The sequence below is a fragment of the Hetaerina americana genome, unplaced genomic scaffold, assembly GCF_022747635.1.
Source record: "Hetaerina americana unplaced genomic scaffold, ioHetAmer1.1.p SCAF_16, whole genome shotgun sequence".
NCBI classification, from domain to species: domain Eukaryota; kingdom Metazoa; phylum Arthropoda; class Insecta; order Odonata; family Calopterygidae; genus Hetaerina; species Hetaerina americana.
The window spans coordinates 3,058,694-3,074,042 of NW_027286719.1; the positions used below are offsets into that span (position 1 = coordinate 3,058,694).

General features: G+C 40.8%; 1 protein-coding gene across 1 annotated transcript in view; it reads right to left on the minus strand.

Moving 5' to 3' along the window:
• Nucleotides 1–2,093: 2,093 nt before the first annotated feature.
• LOC139687031 (carboxypeptidase B-like) overlaps nucleotides 2,094–15,349 on the minus strand; it is a 29,714-nt gene continuing 16,458 nt past the window's right edge. Inside the window, exons 3-5 of the mRNA XM_071584132.1 lie at nucleotides 9,588–9,737; nucleotides 5,951–6,568; nucleotides 2,094–2,321 (exon numbers count right to left, since the gene is read on the minus strand). Of these exons, the coding sequence (XP_071440233.1) occupies nucleotides 2,143–2,321; nucleotides 5,951–6,568; nucleotides 9,588–9,737 (947 nt within the window). The 3' untranslated portion in view covers nucleotides 2,094–2,142. The remainder of the gene's footprint in view (nucleotides 2,322–5,950; nucleotides 6,569–9,587; nucleotides 9,738–15,349) is intronic.

A 15,349-nucleotide genomic window follows, 5' to 3' on the forward strand; every position in this document is an offset into this window, starting at 1 on the left:
CATCCTTGTATTAAACGAATATCACGAATCTTTTTTGTGGATCGCGGGGTGTTTACGTAGATGCAGTCGATGATGCACGATTCGTCTTCCAAGTTACGTAAATTTGTTATCTGTGCCGGTAAAAGTCCATCGGTTCTGAGCAAGTTTCCCTGGGTACTTGAGGATTTAGGTCCAGTTTAAAAATCACCGAACCTTTCAGGCGGGGAGCAAATGTCTGATCAGCTGAGTGAGCATGGTCACTCCACTTTCCTCTCGTATATCTCGCTTGTCCAGTTGAGAGCGAGTGGATTTGATCGATCGACTGGAGCTCCACCAGAGAGGTCTCGGGCGAGGAGATGAATCGATGCCCCAGGTGAGAACAAGATCCGGAGGGACGAAAGACATTTTACGAGTTCACGCTTAGCTATTGTAGTCCTACACGGACACGGTCGCTCGATACGCACACCGAGCATACAGCAAGGACTGCGGCGATGGTGTGAGGACCATTCCCATTTCAGGACTCAGCCCGCGGTTATTAATCTATCCCTTTTTGGGGAATATTTCCCTAAACTCCCACTTGTTTATTATAGCAAGAAATAATGAGCTCTACGGCCTCTTAATTAAAGAAGAAAGGGGAAGAAAACTCCAATGGCCGTAAGAATTAGTTGCCAATCTCTCGTCAGACCAATTGTTGTGTTGGTGTGACGGGAATCACGTCAGGGACCAACCACAACCTCTCGACCAGAATACCCTCTGTGGTGGTTTACGGGAAATTAATCCGCGTCAGGGACCAACACATAGCCACACGCACACTATCCTGACTGAAATCCTTCACGAGGCTGTGAGACCCCGTTAAAGAATTTCAGATGGAGATGGAATCCTTCACGAGGCTGTAGAGTAGACCCCGTTAAAGATTCCAGGATATTCTCAAGCACACGCTCTGTGACTGGCACAGACCAATCACACACACAAGCACTCAAGAAACGCACACACACTCAAAACGCAAACTCAAAACACGCACTCACACTTTCCTAGTTGCTCTTTACCTGTGTCCAGATTCTCCCAGAAGTTGGGCCCTTTTGAGTGTGTGTGCGTTTCTTGAGTGCTTGTGTGTGTGATTGGGTCTGTGCCAGTCACAGAGTGTGTGCTTGAGAATATCCTGGAATCTTTAACGGGGTCTACTCTACAGCCTCGTGAAGGATTCCATCTCCATCTGAAATTCTTTAACGGGGTCTCACAGCCTCGTGAAGGATTTCAGTCAGGATAGTGTGCGTGTGGCTGTGTGTTGGTCCCTGACGCGGATTAATTTCCCGTAAACCACCACAGAGGGTATTCTGGTCGAGAGGTTGTGGTTGGTCCCTGACGTGATTCCCGTCACACCAACACAACAATTGGCCTGACGAGAGATTGGCAACTAATTCTTACGGCCATTGGAGTTTTCTTCCCCTTCTTCTTTGTTTATTATTGCTCAAAAAATGCTTATTTGTGTGGATCCATGGTTTCCGTACTCCAAGGAAATGAGGAGAGCTACAAAAATTGGAGGAATGAAATTAATAAATAGATAAAGAACGTACTACGGCCGAGTGCATGGAAAGAATGTAAAACCCAAAGCCGTACACTTACAGTACTTGGTACTTGGAGGACAGTAATTGGTAGAACTATTTATTTTAATTTTTCAAGTAATTGGTAGAACTATTTATTTTAATTTTTCACAGTAATTGGTAGAACTATTTATTTTAATTTTTCACAGTAATTGGTAGAACTATTTATTTTAATTTTTCATTTGTTTGAGTGACGGGTCACTGGCATCTGGATTCCCGCCAAACAATAACTTTCCCACCCCCTTCTTTATTCCACCTATAAGTGCCCTTAAGTGTACGGCTTTGGGTTTTACATTCTTGTCAATGAAATTAATGTTTCAGGAGACAAATTTCTCTGAAATGAAATGCATGACAATATGTAATGAATTTATTTATAGGTACTGTTTTTTTCTGGTAATATTTATTCTGGTTTTTCACGTTTTGGATTTAGACAGTTTTTCGAGCACAAAAGACCGATCAGTAGAGAGTCCATCGAGATTCGTACAATTTGGATTGCATTTTCTTTTCCCTGTTGTGGCACTTCGAAATCTTTATGGAGATCAATTGGTTTTTTTTACAAAGATTAATTGTAGCCTTCAGCAAAATGCTGAGCAAGAGCTCTTACACCCTCCCATGTTTCTTGACCAGTTGACTCAATTTGCGAAGCTGGTAGAATGAAACCATGATTTCCGGTATCGGGAAGTTCTATTGTGTATGCATATTTTATCTGTGCGACTCCTTTTGCCCAATCATCTGAAGCACCTGAAGTGTAAAAAAATATTCATCCAATTAGTCACTATTTAAGTCTCTAAACATTGTTTCAGCAAGTTAATACTACAAATCAGATTCTAGAACAATCAGGCCTATATAAGATTTACAGTTTTAGGCATACTTTGAGGGAGGAAATCAATGATAAAGAAATAAAGAGATAGTGCTCTTACATTAAATGAGAGAGATGTGAAAGCACGTGTTTCGGCTCACCAAGCCATCAATAGGGACAAAACAGCCAACGCTTACCTTGTAAGTATTGTTGGCTCGGTGAGCCGAAACGAGTGCCGCAAAAAAAACTTTTATTTTGTGAATATAGTATTTTATTTTGTGTAATGCTTAATCTTTAATAAGCCTATTTTGATGAAAATGATAACCTCGCGGATAAAATAAAAAAATACAACATTCAATTACTGCGAATTGATTTCTTTAGCATGAGCTTCATTTGGGTGAGTTTTTGCGATGAAAATAGTGCTATTAACAAATTTGTAAAAGATAAATAAATTGAAAAAACGTTTTCACTTCCCATTCATTTTAATATATGAAATGGCAGGAACTCATGTCATCGAAGTTTGCACCCATTGGCTCACACCAAACTACTCACTAATTTTGTCGAGGTCGACGTGAGTCATCATTGTATCACCGAACTGTCATTTTATTTTAAAGTAATTAATACTTACCACAGTGTTAATGTGGATGCCTTGAGACTTCAAGGAAATATACAAAGAAATGCCGTTAATGCCTGCATTGTAGGTACAAGCTTCAATCATCATCCACAAATGTAACCGATTGAAAGAGTTCCTCATCTACTCCACCATTTCTGCGCATATTCGCTCTCTTACTCTCATGCATAGCAAGACACGTCCTGAATCTTCATTAGCTTTACACACCATAACAGACATGTGCATGTTCCGGATAAGTTGAATATCCTTCTGATCCTCTCCTACACTCTGCTTTGAGGTCATTAGTTGTGCCCGGTTCGAACGCCTTCTCGACATCCACCAATTTTACAAATGCATCATGGTTGTACTCTAAGTGCCTTTTTGCTAGTGACCACATTGTTGCTTTGGCATCATGCGTAACCATTCCCATTCTAAACCCAAACTGATCTTCGCATAAGAGCTCATTCACTCTCTTCTCCATCCTTTACTAGCTGATTATTTTAAATCATACCTGCTCCGCGCGTGAAAGCAAAGTTATGGTCATGGGCATATAGTCCTCATATACCGCTGCATTCTCCTTTCTTTGGATGACATCAATAATGATCTAAAAACGCTTCCGGACAAATTCCTTTTCAATAAATACTACTGTTAAAAAATGAGTCAATTCAACCTCTTCCCTAAATTCATGACTACTTTTGCAGGGTTGTTATCTATTCCCATAAACATTTTCAATTTAATTTCTTTCAATGCTTTTTCTATCTCGTAGTCAAATATTCCTCGTCCGAAGCTCTCCTTTTCAATATCATTTTCCCTTTCTTTATACAAAATTCAAGGACCATTGTTCGATTTCTAAGAGTAAGCTCTTCTTCCACTGACATTTTACCCATCGTATCTCTGATAGTACAAATGGCATTTACTTTCTTACATCCGGACACTTCTTTCTCATTTATGTAGAGCACACTACTCTTTCCACCATGTTTCCTTTGCCCTATTGGTTTATCACATCAGCGTTCATTTATGCGTTCACGTTCTTCCATTTCCTTCTTTCATCTATCTCCCTAATCACATCTATTTAAATCGAGGAAGAAGCTGACAGGGTAAAAGATCAGTTAGAGGAAATAATCGGTGTACCTGGAAGGAAACATTTCACAGTGATGGTTGATTAGAAGGCGATGTTAGGCGAAGGAAGATATGGTAGGGGACTACAGTTTAGGAGCAAGAAATTATCGCGGAGAGAAAGTAATGGAGTTCTACGGTAGACAGTGGTAAATCATAACGAAAACTTGGCTTAGACACTACAAAAGGATGTATCGTGAAAAATACTCCGAGATTGAAAAATCTATCAATTTAATCACAATATGACTAGGCGCATGATTTTTAGAACAGTGTTATAAATTCGCACAGTCTCCCAGGAGCGGATGCGGACTGAGATTATCATTTAGTCTAGAAGTTAGAAGATAGAAAAGTGCAGCATCCGATTCTATTATATAAAACAGGGAAGACGGTTTAGGAAATGGTATATAGAAGTTTTGGTAAGCTGAAATGCCTTAGAACAAGCACTTGATAATTTCCTAGTGAATGATGTGATACGAAAAATGTTTTTGATTGGCGTAGGGACTATAAATTAGGATTAAATCTTAACAGATTTAACAATGTTCTTAACAGAGCATTGAAATTTCGAAGCAAAACATATGTGAACCGCGAAATCAAATATTGAATAGACGTGATCGTGAAGTCACGTGCGTAAGAGTCACTCTACGTTCGAACTTCAATTTGAATACCACAGAATGTGAGGATTGCATGACAGGAACTTAACTTCTTTTTGCGAGTTGTGAGGAAAAATTGGCAGGCATGTTTTGCTCTATATACAAGTGAAGGCCACCTTTACAACTTTTAACGTTACTTGGGATACATCGGGGTAGTACCATTTAAAAATTAAATAAGGTTCAAATTAGCTACGCTGGGTTAACGAAACATTTTTATTAGAAAATAACGTCAGAGTGATTAGGTTCCTAATTGGAGAAACCAGGACGGGAGCCCTTTCAGTCACGAAGTCAGAAAGCAAAACTACGACCTTAATAAGGCTGGCTGGCATGGAGGCATTATTGGTGAATCTCAGTGCGTCGGCAGATCAAGTGATACACACAAATTAGGATGATACGTCGGGATGGCATCGAGAGATTTAGATTCGGGATCGCAGCAAAATTATGGCTGACCTCAAAAATAGAAAACTTCTTTCTTCAATTAATTTTTTTTAAACTCCATTCCAACACTTAAAATTTGCTTTTAATTAAGAAAAATAACCTTCTTCTAGCACCCCTTAAGCACATGATACGCCTTTAACCATCATGGAAGCTGATCGGATAGTGAATGGAGAGGAAATCTCTCACTTCACTTCTTAAAAATTTTTAATTTTTTCTTTAGTATTCCGACTATATATTGTAGCCTGACCATTAAATGCATGGCCCTCCCTTCAGGGAGACAAAGCTTTTTATTGGTTCCCACGCCCTCTTATTCTGTTGATGTTTGCGGAAAACTCAAGTGGCTCTAAATACAAATCCTTTTTTTTGTTGCCATTGCCTTGAAATATTTTTACCGAACCGTATATTGGTTCGGTGCTCGTTTCCGCGTCGTGCTTCGGGAGATAGACACATCTCCTTCATGACTCTGCTCCTTTGACTACTCTCATCGAACATTCTCATATCTGATTGGAGATGCAATGATCGTGCATGCATGGCCGGCGACCTGACATACCCCACCACACGCTCTGGCGACGGCTTGCAAGGAATTATGCACATTTGTCAGAAGCGTTGATGAATCTCGTGAGCGACTATGTGCGTCTTGGTTTACAATACACCCGGAGTGAGACCGTTCTCCTTGTTTTACAACGATTAAAACAATAAAAATTCGATACGGATAACTACCCGAGGGCACATGGGCTTATCTTCTGTGCATACGTACCAGAGGAAGCGTAAATGAGCTCGGCAGACGTTCCCAGTAAGTAGTCGGTACCTCTCACCGCCTTCAGGGCATTGACTCCCTTCTCAGCAAGCACGTACATATCATAATAGTCATCAGGTTTCACAGTGTCCGTCCAACCCCATGGAATCAGCCACATTTGTGAATACGAATGTAAGGAAAGGAAGAGGTGAATTTGGTCTTTGTGCTGCATGATGAAATCTGCCATAGCACGAGTTTCTGGCTCCGAGAAGGGTTTGTGACCAGCAAAGTTATCATCACAAGGGTTCGAAGAGCCGCCGACCTTCATCCACTGAAAGTCCCAGTTCCTGTTGGGGTCAACGCCCACACACTGACTTCTGACACTGTAGGGAATGGCGTCACTCCAATACCCAAGCGCCGGATTCGGCCGCCGCTTCTTCGAACCCACTGGAATGGAGCGTGTTTTCCGCCACAGGCGATCATGCACATGTGAATACTCATAACCATCCGGGTTGGAAACTGGGAGAATGTACCAGTCCAAATTTTCCAGCAAGTGGGGATGTTTGTCTCTAAATTCAACCAGTTGCAGCAGAATATACGTGACAGTTGCAGGTGAAATCCATTCTCGACCGTGTAGACCTGAAAAAAATGAAATAAATCGAAATTCAATTTGACTCAAAAGCCTCCGCGACGTTGCGGTTGAGAATGAAGGGAGGATCTCGGGTTATCCCTGGATTTTCGCCATCGCGGTGGACAAGTGCAAAATTCTCACGGCACTCCCAGCTTAAGTGTGGACTGACGAAAAAGTAGCCATCCGAGCTAAACGGATGCAGCGGAAACCCAAGTGAGCGTGCCACGCGGCCATTCTCTTCAATGCATCGCCTTTTACATTAATACCGTTTGTGGTTTCTACAGGTTTTATCGCGGGATAAAAGCCGGGATAAAAGAAAAAAAGGGGCATCTCATACTTGCATTTGCTTGAATCCATTGCCCTCGATTTTGTCGGATAATCTGGTTAAACGAGTCATCATCTCAAATGAATCCATTTGAAGGCGTAAATACTTTCGTCGATCATCTTTCATTACATAGCCTGAGCAAATGACGGTTTACTAATGGCAATTATTTAAATTTTTCAGTTGATAAATAAATAACAACCAACCAATATCATCATTACGAGACCCATTCAATTTCTTTCCTTAGCATTAAGTAAATGGTAAAACTTCACAGGACAAGGCATGCCAAAAGAAGAGGATTTTGGTGGGAAGAGGAGAGGGGAGGAGGAGACGATAGGATGTGGGGCAAGGGGCACAGGCCCTGCTGAATACAGCGAGAGTTTTGCCAGATTCTGCCATTCTGGTGAGAAGGGTCAAACGAAGAAATAGTCGGTGGATGTTTGACCGTGAGCACATCTCCCCCATCTCGAGGAGTTCTCATCCACGCGACTGCAGATTACACCGTGGCCTCCGTGACCTCCGCAAGCCCGTTTGGAAGAGTTTCCTGATGCTGCTCTTCCACTACGGAATTCCATGATGCTATGGCCCACCCTCCTCGCGAAGATAACGGATTCGGGACGACCACCCACTGGAGAGGGGAGGCAGTCGGAGGAGTGCAGCGGGGGAGAGGTTAGTGCCGGAGGAAGTGGCCACGTGATTGATTAATTCCATCTCTTCAAAGCCTATGACTTCCCCAAATGTAGCGCTTCGAAAAATTCCACCTCCACCTTCTCATTCCCTGTCCCATCAGGCTCACGCTGGCACGCATGGAAATACCGGGCAGAGAGTCCACTTATCATGAAGACACTCCGAAGATTCGCCGATGAAAACATCTCCGCCTTTGGTATCTAGTGCTTACATCAGGCAACTTTAGCTATCTATTATAACTTTTCACGAAGAAGGATGCATGGATCAATGTTTTTTTTATTTTTATAGACTAGAAAGCCTTTTATGAGGAACGGTGGTTCCGTCTTTTTTAAATTTTGCCACTTAAAAATTCATAAAACCGCGCCCCATGCGCCTTGGATGTATCTGTAACAAACGTCTTTAATTTACAGGTTAGTTTTGAATTTTGTGTCAGTTTGACTCACAGATTGCATTTATATTATGCCTATTGAGGCATGCCTATACGTTTGTTGGTATTTATGAGTCGCACATCGACTTAAGTAAAGATAATTTTGGTAAAAATCATTTGCATCAACTTTTGCGTAACAACTAATATAAAAATACATATTAAGCCAATTGTGTCAACTGTTTTCCCTGAAATTAGAGTGAAAAGGTCCAATAGATATAATGTATTGTCAAGATTGTCCAATAGATATCATGTAGACATTGTCCAATAGATATCATGTATCAAGTACTCGAATTATTCCAAGCATCACATGTGGGTATCGTAAATGAAGTATTATGACTGGAAAAACCAATTGTGTATGGGAATTACTTTCTTGATGTTATTTCAATGGGTACTTGTGATATTAATCATTCTATTCGCCATCATCATACCAGATTTGATATCTTTTAGGACACAAACAAATAAAGCTCAAATAAAATAATCACATGAACTAACTTCACGCATGAGTATCAGGGCGCACACATGCATTCGCAAAACGTAAGAGCTTCATCGTTAATAGCGTGATGGATGACGAAAAAACATTCGAAGTTCTTCAGCTATGAACTACGGATCCCAATTCACACTAATGCGGATGCTGCGACAAATCACTGGGATAGGATCGCAGAATCCTTGATAGCAAGGGAAACGAAATACGAAGTCAGTTATAGGATATTAAACCATGACGCGGAGGAAAATGTTCTTGATTGCGACCCTGATCCATAGGCCATTTTAGGGATATTTCATTTTTTTGATTAAATTTACTACTTCCGTAACATGGTTTCAATTTCGAGCCCCCATGTCATCAGAGAAAGTAATATCTGAGCCTGTTGAGGGTAAAAAAGGGAAACTTTGCACTTCCACAACAAAATTTAATACTTCACGACCCTGGTTTCGATGCCGCGCATCATCATCAGGAGATCATAATGAGAAGTTTTATATGACTACCACAGGTCTTCATTTTATTTAAGTTGCGGCATCCATGTCAAATGTTTTACCACGTTTACTATTTGATATAGACTAGGGTATTGAATGGTATATCTTTATATCATAGACTCGGTAGAAGTGAACGTATTGACACGGAAGACTGCATTTCAGAGGAGGAAAATATTTTGAATAAGTATTGGCCATTTTAAACTCAATGGTTTCAAAAATCCGCCTATCACGGTGAATAAACATTAGAATTTTTCAGTGAAGCTCATACCTTATTACAATTTGTTCGACATATACAATGAAATGCCACGGAACCATTCATTCGTGGTTACGTCCAAGTATCCCAAGAGTGACAGTCTCATCTTGATGACTTTTCTTGGTGATGAGAATACTAATAATTGAAATGTGTGAAAGTTCAAAACGCCAACATTTCAAAAATCTTCTCGATTCATCTGAAGTTTGCTTTGCATGCCTAAGCCAATGCAGAAAATTCGATGTGAATAACTTTTTCACTCATTTTTTTAAGTGTATTCCTCGCAGTATTTACAATATTAACGGGTTGTCACAAAGGATTGTGTAAATTATTTGTAGTTAGGTTTTGGGCATTTAAGAGTGTAAGTCATACCTCCGTCGATCCAAATGGCAGGCTTATTCTGTCCTCCGGAAGATACCTTAAGGACTTTCAGTGTTCTCCCTTCAGTCGACGTTCCTATGATCACAGTCTCACAAATCTCCTTGTAGGTGTGCGCCAGGTAGTCAATGTAGCTTTCAATATCTAAAATAAAATTTGAATTTATCATATAAATCATCTTATGTAAAACTGATTGTAATATTTTCACACTTTTTATTTCTGCTCAATTTTATTTTTCCATAAAATCTTCGGCAATTTTTGTTTCGGAGTTTACACCTTGAGGAATATAGAATAAAACTGATCCACCAGTCCCTCATTACAGGGAGAATTCGATGAATAAACGATAATTGCACAAGTAAAGAGAAGTGTTGACACATGACCGTGTGCACATTCTATGAACAAATGTAGATTAAAATTATGCGAAATTTTTATACATAAGCCAAACTATCAATGATCCTGAAAACAACTTCAAATTAAAACTCTTGTAATTACATGCATGACTTCATGAAAACAATTCAAACATGGGATAGGAGTCCAACTCTGAAGCCTAAAAGGACAGCATAGAGCAGAGAAATTATTTCTTAACCAGAGATATTACTCCGAGATTTTAGACCTAAAAGTGGCGTATGACGCCCAGTAGCTCTAAATAAAACACATTTTCGAATGGAAATAGAATGCAGAAAAAACTTGTGTTTATTTCATAGTACACCTACTTTCGTCATCAGTACTAAACATACTTATGGTGAGGGGAAGAAGAGACCAGATGTAAGAGCGCAGTTAACCGATCTGAGGCTAAAATGTGGGGACAAGGAATTTGACGTTGAGGCAATAGGAGAGGAAATTTAATAAAACGATGAGCTTTATGCTACAATGCGGCGTCGACTATCTACCGTGGATTCAAAGAACGGATCCCAATAGCAATTCCTGGAGTGAGGTAGGACTTATAACATTTATTGTGCATCAGAGTGCATTTGAATTTCACACCAACCATCTATTGAAGTAGTAGTTTTGAGGGGAGGCGACCGACAGCTGAGGTCATTTGCGCCATAGGGGATGGATAGGAAAGGATGAAGGGTGGAGAGAAACCCGGCGTCGGCATTAGCCTACTCTTTACGAAAGGCGCCAAGGGGTCCGCAGTTTAACGTCCCATCCGACGGACGGCGTACTCACTCAAAGTGCCCTCCACAAAGCACCTCAAGTAGGGATCGAGATACCTCTGAAAAATATTCAACACCGCCGGGATTTGAACCCGCGCCCTCAGGGTGGGAAGCCAGTACGTTAGCCCCCATCTATTGAATATCTCTTGAAGTGCAAGTCTTCATAGCTGTTCTCAATTTTACGATATTGTGTTAATAACCCTGAAAAATTGCAATAGCTTTCATTTGATGGATGGTATACCCACCACTTCCATAAAGATAATTCAGATATCGCTCAGTGAATTTGTTTAATAACTATTAATTATGCCCTTATATCTTTCACAATGAACACCGGAGATTTCCTCAGCGTTATTATTTTGGGCCTTAAGACTGATGCGATGGAAAAAACAATTTTGTAGTGAAAATGCAGCACACCATTTACCAACAATGAAAAAGCTTTGATAACTTCACATTAATATTTTTTATTAGCTAAATACTGGCTATAAATAATTTCAAAAAATCATGCAAACATTAACGGAATCAATAATAGAAATCGAATATCGTACTAGCAAAATATTGTCAGTAGTAAATAGCAAAGATGTTTTCCTCGTCATGGAACTATTCCAAAACGTCAGATTGATACCGTATTATACAGTACTTTATTACAGAAAAAATGACAACAATTAATTGTGACAACACAAACGCATTTTTCAAGGACTAAAAAGTTTTAAATCTACTTGTCTAACGGTTTAAAAGTGGATTATGCTCAACGGCGTGGACCCACCACAGCGAGAATTATTAGAATACCAAATTAAAGAATATTCTCCATCAAAAAGCATAGACAAAATTTGAAAACAGTAAGATAATAAATTTGCAGATTTTAGGTAATTTGTTATTTTAGGTAATTAGGTAGGTTGACTTTCAAATTAATGCGGCCAAGGAATGCGTAATAGAAAGGAAGTTAAAACCAAAGGGAGCATTGTACGAGGATAGGCTGAAAAGTAAGCACACGTACTTGTGGAGCGCGAAAAAAAACAATTAGCAAGATCGGGAAAACAGTACAATAAAGTAAACTTCTTAAGTTTTAAAATCATATATTTATTTCTTAACATAGTCGCCGTTAAGGCTAACACGTCTCTCCAAACGTGCAACAAGTTTTTTCATTCCGCCACTGTATAACTCTTGCGAATTTTCTCGAATCCCGGTCTTGACAGCTGCCTTCACCTCATCGTCCGAGGTGTAATGACCATCCTTGAGGTGTCTCTTGAGTTGAGGAAAAAATCGGGGGCATGGAATCGGTTCACATTTCAGGTTTCGCAGAGGCTCTCCAGTTGCGCGCGAGGCGTGTGGACGAGCGTTGTCATGTTGCATGATTATTGGCGCCAGGCTTCATTTAACACGAAAAACGTCTTCCTTGGATATTCCAATATGGTTTGCGATACGCTTTTGAGTGCATAGCCGGTCATTTTGAATCAAATATTCGACGAGTTTGCAATGTTTATCGTCTGTGGCAGTGATCGGACATCCGCTCCGTGTTTCATCAACAATTATGGCTTTTCCAGACTCGCAACCACGAAATTTTATTACCCATCGATTTACAGTAGACCTATTTACAGGCTCGTCACCATAAACAGCCTTTAAACGACGATGAATCTCAGTAGGAGTCACTTTGTCAGCAGTTAAAAATTCGATAACAGCACGCTGTTTTTAATTCGCGCTGACATATCACTATAATACGTCTCCATACTTCGGTTTCTCGAAATACACTGGATGAATGGAACGACCCCTAACGTGCCCATGCATGTTGAGTGGGAATGTTACTACCACATGCCACCAGGAGTGCTTCGGAAGGTCATTTTGTTTGTGGTCTACAAGCATGTGTGTATTAATTTTCAGCCCACCCTCGTACATGCAATTATGTTAATTGAACTAATTTGGTTAATTATTGCATTGGCATGCATTCATTATCTTAGATTTCTGTGTAAAAAAGTGGCACTAAAGGTGCTGAAAGCTGAAAGTCCGTAATTTTAATGTTTTTTCAACGCGACCTCTGAGGTAAATTTATGTTTGAAATAAAAATTTGCTTTGGAAATGTTGTGCCCTTTCCTTTGTTAAGTCTCTGACCGGTTGATTGATTCGGGAATCTCTTCACAAACACGCATACTGAGTAAAGGAGATAACTTCAGGCGTCACTTTGTGGAAACGATACATATTTGCAAAAGAAACACTTGGTTTTTCCACATAAAATTTAATCACGACCTAGGTTTCGACGCTCAGCGTCATCATCGGGTCATCATCAGGACCTGATGATGACGCTGAGCGTCGAAACCTAGGTCGTGATTAAATGTTATGTGGAAAAACCAAGTGTTTCTTTTGAAAACGTATACTGAGCATGTAGAAAAATCAGGCATTTTGACACCCGGGGATATGTAAACTCTCGAAATGGATGTTTCATTGCTATGAATCTAGTATGTGATTACTATACTAAATGATAAATCTGCGTTTTCAATATAATCAGTGTATGTTTCCTAATACCATAAAACTATGGCCCTTGGTAGGTATCACTATCGGTACTCGCAGGACGTAAGCGTTCGGCAGTTAGTGATTACTCATCAGCAACCAGGATTCAGCTGCAGAAATCATCACTCTTTTAAAAAATGTAGCAGCACTCGTATTTTCTAGAATAAGTGCATTTGGGAAATAATTAGTAATAATTATTTTTCTCTTAGGCTGGATGTTATTTAAACGTCCGAAATAATGAAGCTTAGCATAAAATATTGATTCCGAGGTGTGTGTGATTCTCTCGTTCCCAATTCATATCTCTGCCGTTAAATGCCCACTATGGACCTTATGCATGTCTGTTATTTGACTGCTGACTGATGTTTATGTGACTGGCCAATTTGTAATTCCGTTGTTCGGAAACCCTAGCCAGCCTTCCGAATTTCTGAATCGCGTGAGCATGGATACTTAATATTTTCATATGTACTTTTTACAATATTAACATGTAAACAGTTTTCAAATGCGGCTAATGTGAACTAAACAATGTGGATAGTAAGAAAACAGCTATACAAGACCATTCCGAACAATACAAATTCTTTCATTTGTTGAATAATATCGTTAATACTGACTATAAGTTAGGTTCGATGAAGTTATCTCGGGTCTTCCACCGGGTCAGGGGTTCCATTTAGGCCCAGGGGTTCCATGTTGGTTTGGTGGAAGACCTGAGAAAACTTCATCAAGCAAATACGCCGGGAAAGCATTAGATAAGTTATGTTTCTTGATCACCCTCGACGATTGAAAATGGTATCATGCCGAATGCTTTCACTTGAGACATCGGTGGCAAGGTTCGGGGTCCTTTTGCTGAGAAGATTATGCGCTCTTTGGGTGGGATGGCAATGTGCATTAAGTTTGCGTGCGAATTGGCTTCGGCGGCCGACATCATTGCAAATAGACAGATAAGCATGGGAATGAATGTGACCTCGGGGGCTACTTGTTTCGCTCTATCTCTAAACTTCAGAACTTGAAGAGTGGGTTGAAGAGGCGGGTCGCATGCAATGCCCCCAGCGGCAGTCACGTACCAAAACTGGGTTATCACCGCGGCAATATGTTAACATAATCGCATTAGCTGAGGGACCGTCCCTGAGTTGCATCACACATTTTAGGCCACTTTCGGTCCCCCACTCCCCTCGCGCGACCCCCTTCCCTCGCCTGCCCACACCACGCCCTTCCCGCACCATCGGCGGCGAATTTTCTCGATGCGCTTCCCGGAACCGACGCGGCGGCAGAACGGGAGACCCAGCGGGTGGAGCGCCATTTGCTAAGATCAAAGGTGAGTGGTATTCGCCCAAAAAATATTCAACAATTCAATTAATGAAAACGATTTCAAGAGCAAAATTCTTTTGCGAGTTTCTTCTGTTCACGCTCGAAAGGAAGTTCCCACGCGTCCCTGCCCCGGAAATGCATCTCAGCGACTGAGAAAATGTTTGCAAAGGAAACTTCTGAACAAAGGTATGCACGGCTCACCTAAACTGGCCCAGAGTCACGCACATTATCCGTGGATATCGACTTTTCTACGGGAAATGGAGACGCGGGAATGCGGTGCGTTATCACGGAACAAATTACGTGTTTCGGTGCCAGCGGAAGTGGGTATGGTGCGGCATTAAGGTGAAGCAATTTTTATCCGTGAGAAAGACGCAAAAATATTTAGAAGCAATACGGTCTAATATTATCGTGGGCGGCCGAAGAATGCCACCCGCCTTCGTGATCCATTTTCAGGAAAATTTAGAGAAAACCTCAAAACCCCCCGTCGTTTTCTCGACACCCCCTTGGCGTCGAGCATTTCGAACGAAGACGCGTTGTTTCCTTACGCAAAGTTCCTCGGCCGGCGGTGCAAGCGCCGTAGGCAATATAAGTGCTAGTCTCTCGCGTTATTGCATTCGAGTGAAAGTAGCGAAAGCTAAGTACAGGGAATGTACAAGTAAACTCACGAATGCATGTACATACGCATGTGCAACGCATACGCTGACATTACGCGGAAATATTTGTGCTTAACACCTCCATCTACTTTCAAGCAATCAACAACACCTACATCAAATGAGTTTGTACCCATTTACATCTTCA